The sequence below is a fragment of the Daphnia pulex genome, chromosome 2 (genome assembly GCF_021134715.1).
Source record: "Daphnia pulex isolate KAP4 chromosome 2, ASM2113471v1".
NCBI lineage: Eukaryota > Metazoa > Arthropoda > Branchiopoda > Diplostraca > Daphniidae > Daphnia > Daphnia pulex.
Genome location: NC_060018.1, coordinates 8,213,473 through 8,236,896, shown reverse-complemented (window position 1 = coordinate 8,236,896; position 23,424 = coordinate 8,213,473). Strand labels below are relative to the sequence as shown.

The window sequence follows — 23,424 nt, the reverse complement described above, 5'->3', positions numbered from 1 at the left end:
ATACTAGCATGTGAAACAAATGGCAATTCACCGCAGTTGGTAGGGTTCGAACCTACGTCCTCAGAGAGGAATAGATTTCAAGTCTAAGTAGACAATCTAGTAATAATATTTATTGGTTCACCAAAATTTCCGTTTGACCTTACTGAAGAGCAGGTTAAATGAGAGATGCAAAATCCTAGCACTTTCTTTAAGTGTAGGTCGTGTGGCCTAATGGATAAGGCGTCGGACTTCTATGAAAGTAGTTATCCGAAAATTGCGGGTTCGAGTCCCGCCACGATTAATAGCATATGACGAAACTATTAGTTCATGATGAGTAGTAGTTAACCACAAACCATGGGGAATCATGTCAGATCAATAAAACTACAAATATATCTCGAACACTCAAGGGGTTACACTATAATTCTTCCATTAAATATTTACCACTGTAAAAAGGTACTGATAGATTCGAAATATTTTGCTAAAACATTTAATGCAGATATGGCCGATTGGTTAAGGCGACTGCCTCGAAATCATTTTCCATCTTGGAGCGTAGGTACGAATCCTACTATCTACGTTTTGTGGCATTTTATTGGTAAATGTAACTACACAACATTTGATCAATCATTCATTGTGGGGTTAATGGTTTAATTACTTAACCCTAGGTGGCCTAATGTAGTTTGTCACCTTGTTTAACCTTGCTTCTTGGCCTTCCTCTTTTTAACCTTGCTCCCCCTCTCGGTGACTGTCAGTCTAGTTCGGAGTATTAACCTTGCACCTTTTTTCGTCCGTTGTTGCTATGTATTCTTATTTGGTGTAGTTAGTGGACGCTGTTGGTGTAATAAGGTTAGATAGGCACCAACATTGACAGTTTATCATTCTGTACCGGATCTTGTGTAAAAGGGAGTCGGCAGAGTGATTGATTTCGCTTAAAGTGACCTCACTTCAAGTGTGAATTAGGCCATATGCTGATTTGAGCGTAACAATATATAATATATATATAATAAATACGATTTTTCCACAGAAAGAAAGGGGGTCTGACACACCATTCATCCTGTTCGCATACACACAGAAAAAATCAACTATAAAACCAAGATGGTGTCACCCATAAACCGCGTGAAGTGAGTTCAAGCAAAAAAAAATGGCGAAGACTCGTGATATGGAAAAGTACTCATCACCGCAAATAAATAATGCAACGACAAGCGCACGTGTGAAGTTTCCAGAAGAAGATGACTGCAGATGAAGTTGGAGAGGCCCAACACGCTCTGACCGAATATTTAGCACAAGGCAGACGACCATGATTGTAGAACCTCCTATCGAGAAACAGTGCATTGTGTCCACACGATTAATGAAAGTCTTGTTGCACAACTGACGGAGTGATATACGAAGGGGAACCACGAATGACTGCACGAACGGGAATGTAATTCCAACCGTTGCGGGAGAGAAAAAATGGCGGTGCTGTTAAGCCGCATGGACGGTGCGCATACACAAGCGCTCCGAACCGCTGGCACTTGGTCGAAAAGAAAAACAAAATGAAATTGATACTGGTGATGACCCATTGTCTTGGGTTGGGTTCATTTTCTGTTAGGTTTTTTTCTTGTCGGAAAACCGCGGGCGAACCCCGGGTTGGCGGGTTTTTTTTGTATGTGTTGAAGTTGTTTTGTGTGAAATGGGAGTGCTAACACAGTCAGATGCTGATTACGAGTCAATAATGCTTCATTGCTGGTTATTCAACGAAAGACAAACTTGCAGAATATAATTAAACACTTTTCAAGTTCAGACTGACAGCCCAGAATATGCAAACATTCAACTTTCCAAATAAATTTAAACAGAAAACCTATTTTCTATATTTCGTTATGTTGAGAGCTCAACTCTTCCCTCAAAACAGCTCAGTGCAATTTTTCCATTCAATTCTTGGAGATTTTCTGTTCTCTCTACTTCACACACTTACAGCCCATACACTGTAATCAGGGAACACGGGGACACACCTAATCCTTCCCTATTCAAATCTACATCTACTACACCAACTGCTTCTTTCTCTACTACTACCAGACCTGCCTCATCAACTACCATTTCTGCCGCGATCTCTTTTATATCTCCAACCATTAAACTCGATCCCCTTGCTCTTCTCGATTCATCTTCTTTAGCGTTCTTTTACACTTTCTTTCCAGCTTTCTTTTGCCTTTTCTTTGTCTCTTCTTTTTTTTCAAGATTATTTTCTAGCCTAGTAATGCAGAAATGACAAAAATAACAGTAAAACTAGATAAAAACACCCAGTCTTACCTTTCGTAGTACTTGGGCTATTAGATTTTGCAGTTGGTGTTGGAGTACGGCTCCCACATATTTTGGTTGTCATCCAAATCTTTCCATTTTAGCCAAAAATACATTCCGTCTTCTCTTTCTCTGTTTCATAAAAAATTTGAAAAATATAAGAAAATTTAATTCCTATACAGGATTACATAGTAATAATATAGCCTTTGGATTCTAATGTCGGAAAAATTTAATTCTAGAATTTAGTTCAAGTTGTAAATTACACTGACATTGCAGGCTTATATATTCCTGTCTTTTGGATTGATTGGTAACATTCTAGTGCCAACATCTTTTGAAATCACAAGTTTGCCTGATCTCTTTTTTCAATAACCTCTCTCAGAACTAGGCCAGGAATCAGCTGCCATTGTAGTTGAAAGTTTAGCTGATGCTGTGACACATGCAGGATTTTTTGGAACTGAAAGTTGCAGTGATGTTATTCTAATGAAAATTTTACATGTAAGGAATATTTTGTCTACCAACTTTTTCAGAAACAATAACAAAAAATGTCACCCCTCTCAGGTCTGGAGAATGTTGGTTCTTCACCCTGCTGGGATTCCGCTCTCTAATGAAGGTGTTTGATCATGCAAAGCTGTTTCCGAATCTGCTTTAAAACAGTCTGGTTCGTAATCAGCTTCTTTAGCTTTCGTCATTATTTAGACTCGTTGATTCATTTTCTTTTCTTTTAGTTCTTATTACTCTTATGTCGTAGTTGCTTCGATCCGATTCCACCGCAAAACGGCTGAGTATATAAATATTTAAAAAAAACGAATCCGTTTACGCCTGCTTATCGACTACGTCGGTCCGTCGACCTTGCCTGGCCTACGGAGAATGGTACAATACTGAACAGGAATGCCATCGAGTCAATTGCGGATTTCCCGGTTACATTCTCAACGAATTGGCGAACATAACAAACTTCAGTAATACCGTCTCCTATAATTGCATCAAAAGAATACGCCTGTCCAGCGATGGAACACGCCCCTGCGAGGAGAACAGTCACCTGAGTGCATTCTGGTCACTTGCGAGCCAACGATTCTCCCAGTTTTCAGCTCCCAGATTGGGCCGTAAGTGTCTTCGGAATTCTATGTTGTCTGCCACCGGATTTCCTTCCAGTGTTCAGGCAGGACGAACCGTATTCTTTGACCTACCAGGACGAGAGGAAATGGGAAGACATCCTCCCAGTTTTCCGACCTCTGAAATGCGTGCCCATCCAGTGTGGAACTCCTCTGGAGATTTACAACGCTAGCGTCCAGCTGGTCTCTCGCCCGCTTAACTATTGAGTCGGTACGTCAAAACCGTTGCCTATACGTGAAAGACGATTTTCCATCCATTTTTAAAATATTTTTATGTCTAAATAGAATAGACAAATAAGAGTTAGTCTTTATTTTAATTGGATCGGTGAAATAAAACAGGTGCTGCAGTGGTTTAATCGTGTAATGAGGGCTTCTTTCTGGAGAGTGGATCACGACGAAAATGAGTCGGAAGAGTCGGCTGGATGCCACAAGGCCTACCTCAATGCCGGGACCTTACATCGATACCCGGAATCACGTCACACAATTAATCGAGAAGGTTTCAAACGGACCAACTGGTGAGCTAAAAATACGACAACGGTTACCAGGTGAGCGCAACTTTGGGGTGGGCAACTTAAGTCTTCAATTAGGACGAAATTTAAAGCTTTAGCGACGCGGAACCCAATTCCAACGAGCACTTCCGGTGCCAGGAAATGTTTTGTCCCGAATGTCACCAATCTGTGTTTTAAGTATGTGCTCGGCTAAAAAAAATCATTTTCGAATAATGTGAAGGCATGTAAGCTAAAAAGATAAGGTGATTATTTACATCATTCGATTTTACATTCAGTAGAAATTTTTTCAGATGACAGTTTAGCCTACTTCAGACAAAGTTGCATTCTTGAAAACTCTTTGTTGATTGATGGCAAACATCACCTGCAAGCCGGACGCTGTACATACTTTCAACATATAGTCTACGAAACAATCCGTGAATTAATTTTCTTCTTTGCTCCCGTAGGAAAACTACCTTGCTTGCATAGAAGCTTTTAATGAAGAGAAATGTTAAAATATGTTTTGATAGAGTGGAAGAGTAACAACGGAAGAAAATGCAACCTCCCCCCCAACACGATATGAAGAATGTCAATATATTCTGTCACCTGTTAGGCTACATATTCTTTTACGAGAAAAATATTTTAGCATGCTTTGTTGGGTACCCGTTTTGTTCCCAGTTAATCTCCCGCTGCTTACGCTGGTTTTGCATCTAACAATATTTTTTTTGACAATTTTATTTTGATTACTTTCTGCTTTCTAAAATATGAAACGAAAAATTAAATTTCTAATACACAAATCATCGTTGACTCGGTTGAGTTAGCCTCAACACGTCAACTCCTGTAATACGGTATCCCGTCGTTTCGGACACTAACATTTCGGCCCCATACCTTTTCGGCCCTTTTTAACCATTTCGGCCCGGGGCCGAAAATGTCCAAAACTGGGTCCGAAATGACAGCTTTATTAAAATAAAATAAGTTTAAAGAAAGAAAGAAGCTATTATATATATATAAGCTATAAAACTAAAATATCGTTATAAAGCATCGTTAGAAGTACAATATGTAAAGCTTAACAAGAGAATAAGACCGAAATGTAGAAAAAAATCTTAAAGTTACAGATATAATTGGCTTAAAATCACGTAAGCTACTTCGAGTAAAAAAATATGTGTAACGCTTTGGACCAAAAATTGTTTTGCAAAATCTCTACCATAAAACAAATTGTCGAAAATTTTTAAATATTTCTTTGATTACTGTGTAAGTATTTTAGTATAAAAAAGTGAACGTCCATTAATAATCCAATAAATATTTAAAATTTTAGACGTTCGCTTCTTTTACTAAAATACTCTCTTCTTGTTATTTAACTTTTCAACTAGATAAATTATTTAACAACTTCAAAAATATTTATGAAAATGGGGCCGAAAAGGTAAATAGTGGGGCCGAATTGGTAGGTCGATTTCGGATTGGGCCGAAATGGTACGGGGCTGAAAGGGTAGGGTCCGAAATGACATACATCCCTGTAATATTATATTATTTTCTTGTTTGAAGAGTAAAGCAAATAGGATATAGGGTACATAGCATATAAGATAGATAGCCCCTAAAATAAATGGCTAAGTAAATGGCTTAATTTCTTAAATTACTTGTTCCATTTCTTAAATAAACAATAAAATGTTGACTCTGTTCCAAAGAAAAAGCACGGCGGTAAACTGGTGCTCGTTTTATCACTGTAGCTGCGGGTCTAACGCTGTCTCCATAATCGATTTATTATCGCTGGTATTACTACTGAAACGAATTACTTATGAAAAACTTTAACAGAATATCTAATGAGAAAATTATTACACATTTCATTTATTTTGTGTTACTTGTGAAACTAATTTCTTCTGTAGCTTAGTCCATAGTTGCAATGACACAAATTTCTGTTACTTGTATGTAATAAATTTTACTTTTTATTTTTACTTAAAAATTAAGTTGTTAATAATAATAAGTAATTTTATTTACTTACATCTATTTTTACTCACAATGGGAATCCGTCATTCTGCCATGATCCCTTTTCAAACGCCAAGAAAAAACGTGTTGTTCTAGAAACGATGTCATTTTCTAAATGTTATAAAGCTTTGTTTACATTACCACTCGAGTGTTAAAATGATATTCCATTCGTATTCTTTTTTAGGTAAAAAGAAAATTTGAAGAAATATGTCAACATAATACATAAATTATACGTAAACAACATCATTTGGACTACTTGGGTGAGATATCAATTTCTTGACAACCCCAATTGGGTTTTACTTTGAATTCCCCAAATACTGTTGGAACAGTTATCTCGAGCCTAAAAATTAAAAACTCTTGGCCAACAATAACACCGTCGAGACATCCACTTTGTGTTGTATACTGTCAGAAAATTTGGCTACGACAATATGGTCAATCAATCTATTACCCTGCATAAACGAGACATAGCATGCATATGAAAGTGACATAAAATTAGAAGATGGTACTGCAGCCACGATTGTCTTCTGCTCACCAAAGTAAAGTATTTACAACGGAAAAGAGTCACTGTCATGCAATGTCGTGACTATCCATCAAGCAGAGGGTTATGGCCTACATCTTTCCCTAAATATTTATACGTGAACAAGGCCAATTACTGAGTAGGAAATCTTCGCTGGCTATAACCCTTCAACCCAACTCAACCCTGGCAATTTCTGCAGCAGTGAGAGAAAATTCAAACCAACTGTGACACTCTGTCGGTCACAATATTTTGCTAAAAGAGAACATAAAATCCTCCTTGCTGAAAGCTTGGAAACATAATGGACGTCATGCACGAATGGCAGCGCGGAAAGTTTCCTGAATCCTCAGATACAAGATACAACCTGCCTTAAAAACAATTATATCCATCATAAAATCACACAATAGTCTTTACAAGTCAGTGTCATTTAAATCAACATCTACACAAAATTTGTGAAATTGCCTAGCCGAACCAAAGTTGAAAAAGAATCAGTTGAATAACTTTATTTTTACGTCCCTGTTTTGCTGACTTAACTGAAAAAAATGGCCAAGCGATTCCTTCACTGCTAGAAAAAATCCCTAGGTTCGAATCCTATTATCTGCGTTTTGTGGCATTTTATTGGTAAATGTAACTACACAACATTTGATCAAGTGACGCCAGAAGTTATTTCTAGTCATTTTTTGGGAGAACATCCAAGTTTAAAATCAGTAGGGGAGTACACAGTGAGAGAAGAACGAAAGGTCTTTAGGTCTTTAGCATATGTGATGGCCCTGGACAAGACAAGACAAACTAAGCAACGGGGTGACCCTGGATAAGGCATGCTCTCAACAATGGTCCGTACGAGTGGTAAGAACAGTCAGGTCCATCGAAGTCGAGGTCTGTGATCGTAGGCCAGGTTTAGATAGTTTCTAAAAGTAGATGAGAGACAACAAGTACACGTTGCCGAGAATGCACCTTACCATCATGACCAGCGTCTTGAATTCAGCGCGTTGTTGCTCCAGGAACCAGTGAAGACGGCAGAGAAGGATGAGAGAGTCAGAGTTCACCTGTAAAACAGCAGAATAAGTTCCGCTGCCAAGTAATTGTCACTGGCAAAGGTTTCCAAGTTTAAGCATGCCATTTCAGCGATTTCCCAACACTTGGACCAATGAAAATTTTTGCTTGAAAACAGTAAAACAAAAGACAAGTAATTGCCAATTTAACGACGATTTTCGATAATTATAGTTTCGGTTGCTCGCTACCTCTGGCGAGACTCGAACTCGCAATCTCCGGCTTAGGAGGCCGGTGCCTTATCCATTAGGCCACAAAGGCTGAGTTATGTTGAATCTCCTATCCGAGGAATGACGCAAAGCTTTTTCCTAGAAGATAGCCAAACGTCCCATGTTATATAAACATACAGCGATTACCGTCTGTGGACATCGTCTCAATCTTGAAAACCATGTTTTTTGAATAATCTTAACTACAAACTCTATTTACAGCTTTCGAGTTCTATAACTGGACATACATTTACTATTGCAATTAGTTGTATCAAATATCAAGGCTTTCTACTCTCACAATGAGGGATACTCTTTCTCACTATCTCATTTCATTATTTGTGTATGTTCCACGACCTATATCCGAATGTACTTCCTTTTGGTTCGCACTTTCTCTACATCGTAGGAATTAACATAAAGAAACACCATGAGAACTCGTGTTGTCGTCTATGAACATCTATGAATTCTGCCCATAATGGTGAATGATTTCAAACGATATTAACTTGATAATAAATGGTGGAAAACCAAAAATACTAACTAAAATAAAAAGACTAGCCGCCCGATAAGGGACTTGAACCCTTGACCTCAGGATTAAAAGTCCCGCGCTCTACCGTCTGAGCTAACCGGGCTTAATAATTGATATTGCAATAGTTTTCCGTTCGAGTTCATTTTTAAATTTTACGATTGCTTATAGATCTTTTACGGACGGAAGAACGGACGTTTTTCTATTCTTCGTAAACAAAATGAGTTCACGTTCTTTCATCCTATAATTTGTCTCTGACTACATTTTGTGTTTGTAAACTACACTCAAAGACCGCCATAATGCATTTCGGCACTGGCCTCTGAAAAATAGACACGTTTCTGGAAACCCCAAGTGACAGGTCATGGTCTATGGCTCCGAGATAGATCCCGGGACCTAGGATACCCATGACTGCACAGATCATATTTGTAATCATGCGTAAATTTGAGATATTAGTAAACGATTGAAAATGAGTTGTTCCACTAGAAAATACTAGCATGTGAAACAAATGGCAATTCACCACAGTTGGTAGGGTTCGAACCTACGCCCTCAGAGAGGAATAGATTTCAAGTCTATCAACTTAACCACTCGGCCACAACTGCCCCGAATTTTCAGACAATCTAGTAATAATATTTATTGGTTCACCAAAATTTCCGTTTGACCTTACTGAAGAGCAGGTTAAATGAGAAATGCAAAATCCTAGCACTTTCTTTAAGTGTAGGTCGTGTGGCCTAATGGATAAGGCGTCGGACTTCTATGAAAGTAGTTATCCGAAAATTGCGGGTTCGAGTCCCGCCACGATTAATAGCATATGACGAAACTATTAGTTCATGATGAGTAGTAGTTAACCACAAACCATGGGGAATCATGTCAGATCAATAAAACTACAAATATATCTCGAACACTCAATGAATATCACTGGCTTGCATTGCCTTCACAGTGACGATTGAAATGTGCTGCTGATATAGCGTTGCTTGGTAGATAACTTAAATCATTCTCTCTAAAGACACACAGAGTATACCTAACTGATGACGAATGAACCTTTGATTAATATATTAAGAATTTTTTGGCCTGTTAGCTCAGTTGGTTAGAGCGCCGTGCTAATAACGCGGAGGTCATGAGTTCGATCCTCTTACGGGCCACTATAATTCTTCCATTAAATATTTTCCACTCTAAAAAGGTACTGATAGATTCGAAATATTTTGCTTAAACATTTAATGCAGATATGGCCGATTGGTTAAGGCGACTGACTCGAAATCAGTTTCCATCTTGGAGCGTAGGTTCGAATCCTACTATCTGCGTTTTGTGGCATTTTATTGGTAAATGTAACTACACAACATTTGATCAATCATTCATTGTGGGGTTAATGGTTTAATTACTTAACCCTAGGTGGCCTAATGTAGTTTGTCACCTTGTTTAACCTTTCTTCTTGGCCTTCCTCTTTTTAACCTTGCTCCCCCTCTCGGTGACTGTCAGTCTAGTTCGGAGTATTAACCTTGCACCTTTTTTCGTCCGTTGTTGCTATGTATTCTTATTTGGTGTAGTTAGTGGACGCTGTTGGTGTAATAAGGTTAGATAGGCATCAACATTGACAGTTTATCATTCTGTACCGGATCTTGTGTAAAAGGGAGTCGGCAAAGTGATTGATTTCGCTTAAAGTGACCTCACTTCAAGTGTGAATTAGGCCATATGCTGATTTGAGCGTAACAATATATAATATATATATAATAAATACGATTTTTCCACAGAAAGAAAGGGGGTCTGACACACCATTCATCCTGTTCGCATACACACAGAAAAAATCAACTATAAAACCAAGATGGTGTCACCCATAAACCGCGTGAAGTGAATTCAAGCAAAAAAAAAATGACGAAGACTCGTGATATGGAAAAGTACTCATCACCGCAAATAAATAATGCAACGACAAGCGCACGTGTGAAGTTTCCAGAAGAAGATGACTGCAGATGAAGTTGGAGAGGCCCAACACGCTCTGACCGAATATTTAGCACAAGGCAGACGACCATGATTGTAGAACCTCCTATCGAGAAACAGTGCATTGTGTCCACACGATTAATGAAAGTCTTGTTGCACAACTGACGGAGTGATATACGAAGGGGAACCACGAATGACTGCACGAACGGGAATGTAATTCCAACCGTTGCGGGAGAGAAAAAATGGCGGTGCTGTTAAGCCGCATGGACGGTGCGCATACACAAGCGCTCCGAACCGCTGGCACTTGGTCGAAAAGAAAAACAAAATGAAATTGATACTGGTGATGACCCATTGTCTTGGGTTGGGTTCATTTTCTGTTAGGTTTTTTTCTTGTCGGAAAACCGCGGGCGAACCCCGGGTTGGCGGGTTTTTTTTGTATGTGTTGAAGTTGTTTTGTGTGAAATGGGAGTGCTAACACAGTCAGATGCTGATTACGAGTCAATAATGCTTCATTGCTGGTTATTCAACGAAAGACAAACTTGCAGAATATAATTAAACACTTTTCAAGTTCAGACTGACAGCCCAGAATATGCAAACATTCAACTTTCCAAATAAATTTAAACAGAAAACCTATTTTCTATATTTCGTTATGTTGAGAGCTCAACTCTTCCCTCAAAACAGCTCAGTGCAATTTTTCCATTCAATTCTTGGAGATTTTCTGTTCTCTCTACTTCACACACTTACAGCCCATACACTGTAATCAGGGAACACGGGGACACACCTAATCCTTCCCTATTCAAATCTACATCTACTACACCAACTGCTTCTTTCTCTACTACTACCAGACCTGCCTCATCAACTACCATTTCTGCCGCGATCTCTTTTATATCTCCAACCATTAAACTCGATCCCCTTGCTCTTCTCGATTCATCTTCTTTAGCGTTCTTTTACACTTTCTTTCCAGCTTTCTTTTGCCTTTTCTTGGTCTCTTCTTTTTTTTCAAGATTATTTTCTAGCCTAGTAATGCAGAAATGACAAAAATAACAGTAAAACTAGATAAAAACACCCAGTCTTACCTTTCGTAGTACTTGGGCTATTAGATTTTGCAGTTGGTGTTGGAGTACGGCTCCCACATATTTTGGTTGTCATCCAAATCTTTCCATTTTAGCCAAAAATACATTCCGTCTTCTCTTTCTCTGTTTCATAAAAAATTTGAAAAATATAAGAAAATTTAATTCCTATACAGGATTACATAGTAATAATATAGCCTTTGGATTCTAATGTCGGAAAAATTTAATTCTAGAATTTAGTTCAAGTTGTAAATTACACTGACATTGCAGGCTTATATATTCCTGTCTTTTGGATTGCTTGGTAACATTCTAGTGCCAACATCTTTTGAAATCACAAGTTTGCCTGATCTCTTTTTTCAATAACCTCTCTCAGAACTAGGCCAGGAATCAGCTGCCATTGTAGTTGAAAGTTTAGCTGATGCTGTGACACATGCAGGATTTTTTGGAACTGAAAGTTGCAGTGATGTTATTCTAATGAAAATTTTACATGTAAGGAATATTTTGTCTACCAACTTTTTCAGAAACAATAACAAAAAATGTCACCCCTCTCAGGTCTGGAGAATGTTGGTTCTTCACCCTGCTGGGATTCCGCTCTCTAATGAAGGTGTTTGATCATGCAAAGCTGTTTCCGAATCTGCTTTAAAACAGTCTGGTTCGTAATCAGCTTCTTTAGCTTTCGTCATTATTTAGACTCGTTGATTCATTTTCTTTTCTTTTAGTTCTTATTACTCTTATGTCGTAGTTGCTTCGATCCGATTCCACCGCAAAACGGCTGAGTATATAAATATTTAAAAAAAACGAATCCGTTTACGCCTGCTTATCGACTACGTCGGTCCGTCGACCTTGCCTGGCCTACGGAGAATGGTACAATACTGAACAGGAATGCCATCGAGTCAATTGCGGATTTCCCGGTTACATTCTCAACGAATTGGCGAACATAACAAACTTCACTAATACCGTCTCCTATAATTGCATCAAAAGAATACGCCTGTCCAGCGATGGAACACGCCCCTGCGAGGAGAACAGTCACCTGAGTGCATTCTGGTCACTTGCGAGCCAACGATTCTCCCAGTTTTCAGCTCCCAGATTGGGCCGTAAGTGTCTTCGGAATTCTATGTTGTCTGCCACCGGATTTCCTTCCAGTGTTCAGGCAGGACGAACCGTATTCTTTGACCTACCAGGACGAGAGGAAATGGGAAGACATCCTCCCAGTTTTCCGACCTCTGAAATGCGTGCCCATCCAGTGTGGAACTCCTCTGGAGATTTACAACGCTAGCGTCCAGCTGGTCTCTCGCCCGCTTAACTATTGAGTCGGTACGTCAAAACCGTTGCCTATACGTGAAAGACGATTTTCCATCCATTTTTAAAATATTTTTATGTCTAAATAGAATAGACAAATAAGAGTTAGTCTTTATTTTAATTGGATCGGTGAAATAAAACAGGTGCTGCAGTGGTTTAATCGTGTAATGAGGGCTTCTTTCTGGAGAGTGGATCACGACGAAAATGAGTCGGAAGAGTCGGCTGGATGCCACAAGGCCTACCTCAATGCCGGGACCTTACATCGATACCCGGAATCACGTCACACAATTAATCGAGAAGGTTTCAAACGGACCAACTGGTGAGCTAAAAATACGACAACGGTTACCAGGTGAGCGCAACTTTGGGGTGGGCAACTTAAGTCTTCAATTAGGACGAAATTTAAAGCTTTAGCGACGCGGAACCCAATTCCAACGAGCACTTCCGGTGCCAGGAAATGTTTTGTCCCGAATGTCACCAATCTGTGTTTTAAGTATGTGCTCGGCTAAAAAAAATCATTTTCGAATAATGTGAAGGCATGTAAGCTAAAAAGATAAGGTGATTATTTACATCATTCGATTTTACATTCAGTAGAAATTTTTTCAGATGACAGTTTAGCCTACTTCAGACAAAGTTGCATTCTTGAAAACTCTTTGTTGATTGATGGCAAACATCACCTGCAAGCCGGACGCTGTACATACTTTCAACATATAGTCTACGAAACAATCCGTGAATTAATTTTCTTCTTTGCTCCCGTAGGAAAACTACCTTGCTTGCATAGAAGCTTTTAATGAAGAGAAATGTTAAAATATGTTTTGATAGAGTGGAAGAGTAACAACGGAAGAAAATGCAACCTCCCCCCCAACACGATATGAAGAATGTCAATATATTCTGTCACCTGTTAGGCTACATATTCTTTTACGAGAAAAATATTTTAGCATGCTTTGTTGGGTACCCGTTTTGTTCCCAGTTAATCTCCCGCTGCTTACGCTGGTTTTGAATCTAACAATATTTTTTTTGACAATTTTATTTTGATTACTTTCTGCTTTCTAAAATATGAAACGAAAAATTAAATTTCTAATACACAAATCATCGTTGACTCGGTTGAGTTAGCCTCAACACGTCAACTCCTGTAATACGGTATCCCGTCGTTTCGGACACTAACATTTCGGCCCCATACCTTTTCGGCCCTTTTTAACCATTTCGGCCCGGGGCCGAAAATGTCCAAAACTGGGTCCGAAATGACAGCTTTATTAAAATAAAATAAGTTTAAAGAAAGAAAGAAGCTATTATATATATATAAGCTATAAAACTAAAATATCGTTATAAAGCATCGTTAGAAGTACAATATGTAAAGCTTAACAAGAGAATAAGACCGAAATGTAGAAAAAAATCTTAAAGTTACAGATATAATTGGCTTAAAATCACGTAAGCTACTTCGAGTAAAAAAATATGTGTAACGCTTTGGACCAAAAATTGTTTTGCAAAATCTCTACCATAAAACAAATTGTCGAAAATTTTTAAATATTTCTTTGATTACTGTGTAAGTATTTTAGTATAAAAAAGTGAACGTCCATTAATAATCCAATAAATATTTAAAATTTTAGACGTTCGCTTCTTTTACTAAAATACTCTCTTCTTGTTATTTAACTTTTCAACTAGATAAATTATTTAACAACTTCAAAAATATTTATGAAAATGGGGCCGAAAAGGTAAATAGTGGGGCCGAATTGGTAGGTCGATTTCGGATTGGGCCGAAATGGTACGGGGCTGAAAGGGTAGGGTCCGAAATGACATACATCCCTGTAATATTATATTATTTTCTTGTTTGAAGAGTAAAGCAAATAGGATATAGGGTACATAGCATATAAGATAGATAGCCCCTAAAATAAATGGCTAAGTAAATGGCTTAATTTCTTAAATTACTTGTTCCATTTCTTAAATAAACAATAAAATGTTGACTCTGTTCCAAAGAAAAAGCACGGCGGTAAACTGGTGCTCGTTTTATCACTGTAGCTGCGGGTCTAACGCTGTCTCCATAATCGATTTATTATCGCTGGTATTACTACTGAAACGAATTACTTATGAAAAACTTTAACAGAATATCTAATGAGAAAATTATTACACATTTCATTTATTTTGTGTTACTTGTGAAACTAATTTCTTCTGTAGCTTAGTCCATAGTTGCAATGACACAAATTTCTGTTACTTGTATGTAATAAATTTTACTTTTTATTTTTACTTAAAAATTAAGTTGTTAATAATAATAAGTAATTTTATTTACTTACATCTATTTTTACTCACAATGGGAATCCGTCATTCTGCCATGATCCCTTTTCAAACGCCAAGAAAAAACGTGTTGTTCTAGAAACGATGTCATTTTCTAAATGTTATAAAGCTTTGTTTACATTACCACTCGAGTGTTAAGATGATATTCCATTCGTATTCTTTTTTAGGTAAAAAGAAAATTTGAAGAAATATGTCAACATAATACATAAATTATACGTAAACAACATCATTTGGACTACTTGGGTGAGATATCAATTTCTTGACAACCCCAATTGGGTTTTACTTTGAATTCCCCAAATACTGTTGGAACAGTTATCTCGAGCCTAAAAATTAAAAACTCTTGGCCAACAATAACACCGTCGAGACATCCACTTTGTGTTGTATACTGTCAGAAAATTTGGCTACGACAATATGGTCAATCAATCTGTTACCCTGCATAAACGAGACATAGCATGCATATGAAAGTGACATAAAATTAGAAGATGGTACTGCAGCCACGATTGTCTTCTGCTCACCAAAGTAAAGTATTTACAACGGAAAAGAGTCACTGTCATGCAATGTCGTGACTATCCATCAAGCAGAGGGTTATGGCCTACATCTTTCCCTAAATATTTATACGTGAACAAGGCCAATTACTGAGTAGGAAATCTTCGCTGGCTATAACCCTTCAACCCAACTCAACCCTGGCAATTTCTGCAGCAGTGAGAGAAAATTCAAACCAACTGTGACACTCTGTCGGTCACAATATTTTGCTAAAAGAGAACATAAAATCCTCCTTGCTGAAAGCTTGGAAACATAATGGACGTCATGCACGAATGGCAGCGCGGAAAGTTTCCTGAATCCTCAGATACAAGATACAACCTGCCTTAAAAACAATTATATCCATCATAAAATCACACAATAGTCTTTACAAGTCAGTGTCATTTAAATCAACATCTACACAAAATTTGTGAAATTGCCTAGCCGAACCAAAGTTGAAAAAGAATCAGTTGAATAACTTTATTTTTACGTCCCTGTTTTGCTGACTTAACTGAAAAAAATGGCCAAGCGATTCCTTCACTGCTAGAAAAAATCCCTAGGTTCGAATCCTATTATCTGCGTTTTGTGGCATTTTATTGGTAAATGTAACTACACAACATTTGATCAAGTGACGCCAGAAGTTATTTCTAGTCATTTTTTGGGAGAACATCCAAGTTTAAAATCAGTAGGGGAGTACACAGTGAGAGAAGAACGAAAGGTCTTTAGGTCTTTAGCATATGTGATGGCCCTGGACAAGACAAGACAAACTAAGCAACGGGGTGACCCTGGATAAGGCATGCTCTCAACAATGGTCCGTACGAGTGGTAAGAACAGTCAGGTCCATCGAAGTCGAGGTCTGTGATCGTAGGCCAGGTTTAGATAGTTTCTAAAAGTAGATGAGAGACAACAAGTACACGTTGCCGAGAATGCACCTTACCATCATGACCAGCGTCTTGAATTCAGCGCGTTGTTGCTCCAGGAACCAGTGAAGACGGCAGAGAAGGATGAGAGAGTCAGAGTTCACCTGTAAAACAGCAGAATAAGTTCCGCTGCCAAGTAATTGTCACTGGCAAAGGTTTCCAAGTTTAAGCATGCCATTTCAGCGATTTCCCAACACTTGGACCAATGAAAATTTTTGCTTGAAAACAGTAAAACAAAAGACAAGTAATTGCCAACTTAACGACGATTTTCGATAATTATAGTTTCGGTTGCTCGCTACCTCTGGCGAGACTCGAACTCACAATCCCCGGCTTATGAGACCAGTGCCTTATCCATTAGGCCACAAAGGCTGAGTTATGTTGAATCTCCTATCCGAGGAATGACGCAAAGCTTTTTCCTAGAAGATAGCCAAACGTCCCATGTTATATAAACATACAGCGATTACCGTCTGTGGACATCGTCTCAATCTTGAAAACCATGTTTTTTGAATAATCTTAACTACAAACTCTATTTACAGCTTTCGAGTTCTATAACTGGACATACATTTACTATTGCAATTAGTTTTATCAAATATCAAGGCTTTCTACTCTCACAATGAGGGATACTCTTTCTCACTATCTCATTTCATTATTTGTGTATGTTCCACGACCTATATCCGAATGTACTTCCTTTTGGTTCGCACTTTCTCTACATCGTAGGAATTAACATAAAGAAACACCATGAGAACTCGTGTTGTCGTCTATGAACATCTATGAATTCTGCCCATAATGGTGAATGATTTCAAACGATATTAACTTGATAATAAATGGTGGAAAACCAAAAATACTAACTAAAATCAAAAGACTAGCCGCACGATAAGGGACTTGAACCCTTGACCTCAGGATTAAAAGTCCCGCGCTCTACCGTCTGAGCTAACCGGGCTTAATAATTGGGTAAAAGTCTATTTTACCCGACCAACTTCTTACTTTACTTTACTTATCTAATTCACTTTACTTTACTTAATCTAGTTAAGTAACTAAGCGGGAATGAGCCCGAGCGTAGCGAGGAAATATAGGGGTTTTGGGTGGGTATAGTAAAGTATAATAAAGCATAAAACCATACTTTATTATACTTTACTATACTAACCATCAACAACTATATTTTGACAGTACGCTTGTTCTCATTCCCTCTTAGTTACTTAAATAGATTGAGTAAAGTAAAGTGAATTAGATAAGTAAAGTAAATAGACCACTTACTTTACTTTAAAAGGTAATCCATTTGCCGCAATAAAAATAAAAGAACTTGACAGCCCAACTCTAGTCCCTTTAATGAATCGACATGATTTCTAAGTTCGTCTGCTTGTTTTTTTTTTCACAATGTTGCATGCCAAATTTTATAACCTACATATTTTAATATTTGTAAAATGTTATTCTTCAATTAAATGCAATAAACTGCTGAAACTAATATAAAAATAAATTCTAAATAAATTTTCTTCATGAACTTTTAGAAATAAACATGAAGCTATAAATTATCCATTCTGAATTGACAACATTGCTTGTCATCCATTCAAATTTTGTATGCAAAATAACAAAAATGGACGAGTTAAAAGAGTCTCAATTAAAGCAAAAAACCAAAGCTCAATTGATTGATGGCTTTTTAGCTTTCAAAAGAAAGGTCAACAACGAAACTATTGTAAGTTCTAAAATTTTCTTTCTCATACCTAAAACTTAAAATTTAAAAATTTTTACTCGCTAACAGGATTTGAAAAGTCAGATAACAACACTTGAAAATGAATCTAAACAAAAACAGGTATAAAGTTTCTAAAAAATATAACAAATAACATTAAAATCTATGTACAATTACAAATATAGGAAACAATAGAAGCTATGGATTGCACTATCAAGACTTTACAAAAAGGTGAGATCGAGTAAAATTTTAGCATTGCAAACTTAACTTATATATTTCATATATTTAGAACTGGATGAAATGAAAATTACAAATAACAACAACAAGGTAAACAAATATTGAGACATAAACAATACATGTGAAATAATATATACAACAAATTTAATGTCTAGAAAACTATCGAAGAACAAACTGCAACAATTGCCATTCAAGATAAATGCCTCAATGAAAATGCATTATCTTTTTTAACATCAAGTAGATGCTCAACTCCGTCTCCCCCATTCGAATATATTCCTGTGCCACTGGTATAAATAACGATAAAATTTTGATACATTGACTAGATTTAAATGAAAACAACACATAATCACATTATTTACAGACTTCTACTGAGAAAATGGATTGCACTGAAGAGTCGAATGTCAATGATGTACAGGTTTATAGTAAAATAAAGCTAATTAAACAGTTAAATAATAAATGCATTGAAATTTTTAGGATTCAAGTAGTACAACTACAAAACTCTCTGACTTAAGCAAAGAATTGACAGGACGAGATGGAAGTGGAAGTGATGAAGAAAATAGTGAAGATTCTGGTGATGATGATGACGAAAAAGATGATAGCGATGAAGATGATAATGAAGTCAAAGAGTCAGATGTAAGTAAAATATAAAGTAAAATATAATATAGCTATCTTTTAATTGTCAATTTTTTATAGAAATATCCATCGAAAACGCCATTACGGTTGCCAATAGAGACTACATCTGTGTTAGAAACCAAGGCAGCTGATACGCTAAAAACTCCAAATTTGACTTTAAAATCAATATCAAAAGTAAAGTTCAACATCAATAAATCCATTAACATCTTGATGCTGGGTTCTTTCACCAAAAAATATTTGAAAGGTAACAATTTAAATAAATAAAACTTTAATCTGATAACATAAATAATTCTAAAATAGGTCACAAAAGGTCAGGTCAAGGAGGAAAAAAGGGAGTACTGAAAAGGAAACCTATGGAAGAACACCACCTACAGCTGATAACAAGTAATAATATATAATTAAAAAAAACAATAACACAACCATAATACATTTTTAAATATTTAGATTACCTTGTTGATCTTTGGAAAAAGATTCCAGGAGCTACCCGGCAACCACTGGAACAATTAATCAACAAGGGTCTCACAACTTTTTACAACAATTATGGAAAGAAATGCAACACCCAAAAAAAAAAATTTGTAGCTACTAAAATTGTTGAATAAAATAAATTTTCGTCAATTGATAATAAAGTCTCATTGGTTCAATTATTAGTCTAGAAATATGTTATTTATATAGCATGTCTGATTTGTCAATAAAGTATAGTATAGTAAAATATAGTAAAGTATGGTATAGTAAAGTAAAGTAAAGTATAGTAAAGTGGTAAGTCAGATTTAAGTCAAACATAATATCACAGACAAAGTAAAAACAATTTGATTTATTTCAATCTTCAAATTAAAATATAAAATTTATAAAACAAAAATTTGCTAACAAAATAAATGTTTCATTTTATATTCCCTTGATCAATTAATTAAAAAAATTTTAAAAAATAATGCATAGTTATTAACCAAAACTGCTGATTGACAGTCTAAATTTAGTTTTACTCAAGAATGGCCAAATCAAAGATTCACTGGTCGAAAATACTGAAGGAACATGTGATCGAAGTCGAAAAAGAAAATGAAAATCTAAAGCAAGAATTAGTGGAACGTAATGAAAAATTGAAATTTGTGGCAGACCAAATATCTGAATTAGAAAAGGTAATAATCAATTAAGATAACAATCGAATACTATCTTAATTGAAAACTTTAAATATGTTGTTTTTACAGAAAATGTCGTTAGCTTTAAATATAAATATTGAAGTAACATCTGATAACGACTTAATTAAATCTTTAGAAAAACTATCTCAATATACAGATGTAAGTTTTAACTATCGATTTTCAATTCATGTAATAAAACTATGAAATAGAATTAACAGAAAATTTTATTAATATTTAGGAATTACTAGCAAAATCCAGGATTAATTCAACAGTTCAAAACTCAACTATTAAAGACGACACATATCCACTGTGTTCATCAACACCAACAACAAACAACGTAACGATTACTACAACAGTTCAAGACTCAACTATTAAAGACGACACATATCCACTGTGTTCATCAACACCAACAACAAACAACGTAACATTATAGCATAATAAATAAAAATTTCTAATAATAATTATATATTCAATAACATAGGAAACGGAATTCAATTTTGCACTTGAGCCTCCAAATTTGAACGATATTACTTGTATCATAAATGAGACTATTATTCGGATTCCAAATACTGTAATGTTTTCTGATAACGAGAGTAACTAGATTAGTAAAGTAAAGTAAAGTAGAGTAAAATAAAGTAAATTAAACTCACAACTACGTTTAGAACGTTTAGCATCCTGTGAAACATAGTCTGATTTTTCAACACCAGAATATAAATTACCAGCATATTTCATGAACATCTTAAAACCATCCAATTTTTTCCATTTGCAATGAAGCATAAACTTGGCTAAATAGCCAGCAAACATTTTTTTATTCCTGTTTGTGGCAGGGAGGCTTTTTTTAGCCAAATTCCACAAACCTGAAAGTAAAAAGTAGCAAAAATAAGAACAATTTAATGATGAAGTATAATAAAGTAAAGTAAAGTAAACAAACAAAACAACCTTCAATTTGGTTAGTATGTGCTTCCGTTTCAGGATCTTTGAAATGAAGACTGTGATTGACTTTCAAGTGTTTATAGTCATTATGTTCCCTGATTGAAATTACAATATAAAATTTAATTTGATAAAATATATGAAAACAAAAACTTACTCAATCTTGTCATATGCTTTCCAGCAATCAGAAATTATAGTAGTGCCAGGTAGTATCCATTCCTTAATAACTTCTAATAGAGTGGTTGCGGATCTATTTTCGACAACAACTAAAAAACATTTGCCAGTACCACGTTCTACACCACCAAAAACCCAAACTCCGTCAACTCTTTTACCACGATTATATTTTCCTATGAATAAGTTTACTTTACTTTACTTTACTTTACTTTTATAAATCTTGATATTATGAAAATATAATTACTTTTTCCAAATTTTGATTCATCGATCTCAACTATAACCCCAGGACCACCAATTTTTTCAGAATTGTTTATCATAATATCTTCAGCCACTTCTCTGCAAAAGTTTGCCCAGTCAATCGGTGTACTGTGAGCTATAAAGTAAAGTAAAGTAATATACATATTATTCCTGTTGTCTAGCAACTTTATCAAAACAACCCACCTAAATCCAAATCTTTTTCAATAAACTTTAGTGGAAGTTCGTTCCACCAAAAATAAGTTAAAGTTAAAATCTCGAATATTGTAAGATGGGAAGCATGGAACCATGAATTCCTCCGGATTGTGAATTTTTTCCCACAAATCTTAGTTTTTTTCTTACTTCCAACTACACCTAGTTTGTTGTTGCACTTGAACAAGCAACCATCAATAACCGTTGAAGATGGAGCCTATAAAAATTTTCTATACCAACTAATTCATTGAATAAGCGTAATTTCGTATAGTTACCAATGTTAATAACCCAGAGCAATGGACACAAACGGAAGACACAGTATTCACGATAAATCCAATTTCAACTAGGTACTCGTATAACTCCATTGAAGTTAACACAGAACATATCATAGTAATGGTAAAAGAAGTCCATAATGCATCATCAAAAGGAATAAGGGATTTTGCCGCCGATTTATTTTTCTTGCATTTAGAATAAAATTTTTCAAGTGAATCACAATTACTTTTAATATGATCACTACACGAGCTATTAAAGAAGGAACCACTTTTAGCCATGATTATAGTGCAACTGAAATGTAAAAAAAAACGCCCACAACGAAAGCTAATAACTAATAAGTAAAATTTATTTTACTTTACTTTATTTTATTATACTTATTATAACCTAACCTAACCTTCCCTAACCTACTATAGTTTACTTTATCTTATAAGTATACATGAAACGTCAATATCATAATAAAGTAAAGTAAAGTAAAGTATCTTCATCATGATATAATATAGTAAAGTTCTATGACCTTTCTATGAATAATAAAGTATAGTAATATAAAGTAACATCTTGATTGCCACTTACAAGTTGTTATTAATAAAGTAAAGTTTAAAATGATTTGATGCTACTTCCACCGATCGTGGATTTGAACCACTAACCATTATGTTAGAATTCTAGTGCTATGCCACAGCGCTAATCGACACTTCTTCGATACGCAAAATGTTTTAATAATTAAATTTGGAATAAAGCTGTATTGAAATGGTACAATGAACTTCATAATATAGTAGGATAACATAATATACATTAAAATAAAAAGTAAAGTATATCTTGATTGACCCTTACTTTAAAATAAAAAAAAATTTTATTTATAAATTTCACCCAATCTAGGATTTGAACCACTGAGCCATGAGTTTGAAATCCAGTGCTATACCACAGTGCTAACCAACATTGCTTCGATGTGAAAATAAATAATATTTCACTATTATGTATTAATTATGAATTTTTGGCAACAGTGTTGACAGGATTAATATTGACAGGATGCCAGTCTGCTACACGGTAGGGAACAGAGAGGTTGTACGTGAAATTTCTCGTATTTAAGTAAAGTGAAGTAAAGTAAAGTGAAGTGAAAAAAGTGTAAATTAAGTGAGTTTGTAGTAATAATTGAGAATTAAGGAAAAAATTAAGTATAATAAAGTAAAAATAAAGTAGAATTAAGTAAGAAGTTGGTCGGCTAAAATAGACTTTAACCAATAATTGATATTGCAATAGTTTTCCGTTCGAGTTCATTTTTTAATTTTACGATTGCTTATAGATCTTTCACGGACGGAAGTACGGACGTTTTTCTATTCTTCGTAAACAAAATGAGTTCACATTCTTTCATCCTATAATTTGTCTCTGACTACATTTTGTGTTTGTAAACTACACTCAAAGACCGCCATAATGCATTTCGGCACTGGCCTCTGAAAAATAGACACGTTTCTGGAAACCCCAAGTGACAGGTCATGGTCTATGGCTCCGAGATAGATCCCGGGACCTAGGATACCCATGACTGCACAGATCATATTTGTAATCATGCGTAAATTTGAGATATTAGTAAACGATTGAAAATGAGTTGTTCCACTAGAAAATACTAGCATGTGAAACAAATGGCAATTCACCGCAGTTGGTAGGGTTCGAACCTACGCCCTCAGAGAGGAATAGATTTCAAGTCTATCGCCTTAACCACTCGGCCACAACTGCCCCGAATTTTCAGACAATCTAGTAATAATATTTATTGGTTCACCAAAATTTCCGTTT

The 23,424-nt window shown here is 35.9% G+C and overlaps 1 protein-coding gene and 6 non-coding genes across 7 annotated transcripts; 5 read left to right on the top strand and 2 right to left on the bottom strand.

Moving 5' to 3' along the window:
• Nucleotides 1-196: 196 nt before the first annotated feature.
• Trnar-ucu lies at nt 197-280 on the top strand. The gene is given in 2 exon segments: nt 197-233; nt 245-280. It is a non-coding gene; the product is annotated as a tRNA-Arg (tRNA).
• Nucleotides 281-7,573: 7,293 nt separating this feature from the next.
• Trnar-ccu lies at nt 7,574-7,646 on the bottom strand. Its single transcript has one exon. It is a non-coding gene; the product is annotated as a tRNA-Arg (tRNA).
• Nucleotides 7,647-8,828: 1,182 nt separating this feature from the next.
• On the top strand, nt 8,829-8,912 carry Trnar-ucu. Its single transcript is given in 2 exon segments — nt 8,829-8,865; nt 8,877-8,912. It is a non-coding gene; the product is annotated as a tRNA-Arg (tRNA).
• Nucleotides 8,913-9,176: 264 nt separating this feature from the next.
• Trnai-aau lies at nt 9,177-9,250 on the top strand. Its single transcript has one exon. It is a non-coding gene; the product is annotated as a tRNA-Ile (tRNA).
• Nucleotides 9,251-9,327: 77 nt separating this feature from the next.
• Nucleotides 9,328-9,409, top strand: Trnas-cga. Its single transcript has one exon. It is a non-coding gene; the product is annotated as a tRNA-Ser (tRNA).
• Nucleotides 9,410-17,725: 8,316 nt separating this feature from the next.
• Nucleotides 17,726-19,086, top strand: LOC124189048 (ESF1 homolog). The gene is made up of 9 exons (XM_046582011.1): nt 17,726-17,824; nt 17,891-17,941; nt 18,004-18,049; nt 18,108-18,145; nt 18,211-18,342; nt 18,417-18,470; nt 18,530-18,688; nt 18,749-18,932; nt 18,989-19,086. The coding sequence occupies exons 1-9, from the start codon at nt 17,726-17,728 to the stop codon at nt 19,084-19,086; spliced, it is 861 nt and encodes a 286-aa protein (XP_046437967.1).
• A 4,199-nt stretch (nt 19,087-23,285) lies between these two features.
• Trnas-uga lies at nt 23,286-23,367 on the bottom strand. Its single transcript has one exon. It is a non-coding gene; the product is annotated as a tRNA-Ser (tRNA).
• Nucleotides 23,368-23,424: the final 57 nt, after the last annotated feature.

Excerpts from the sequence above, each read along its gene's own strand:
- LOC124189048 (XM_046582011.1), top strand. The coding sequence starts at position 17,726 with ATGGACGAGTTAAAAGAGTCTCAATTAAAGCAAAAAACCAAAGCTCAA. Across the intron at positions 18,146-18,210 it reads TTACAAATAACAACAACAAG|AAAACTATCGAAGAACAAAC; the intron begins GTAAACAAATAT and ends TTTAATGTCTAG. Across the intron at positions 18,689-18,748 it reads ATGAAGTCAAAGAGTCAGAT|AAATATCCATCGAAAACGCC; the intron begins GTAAGTAAAATA and ends AATTTTTTATAG.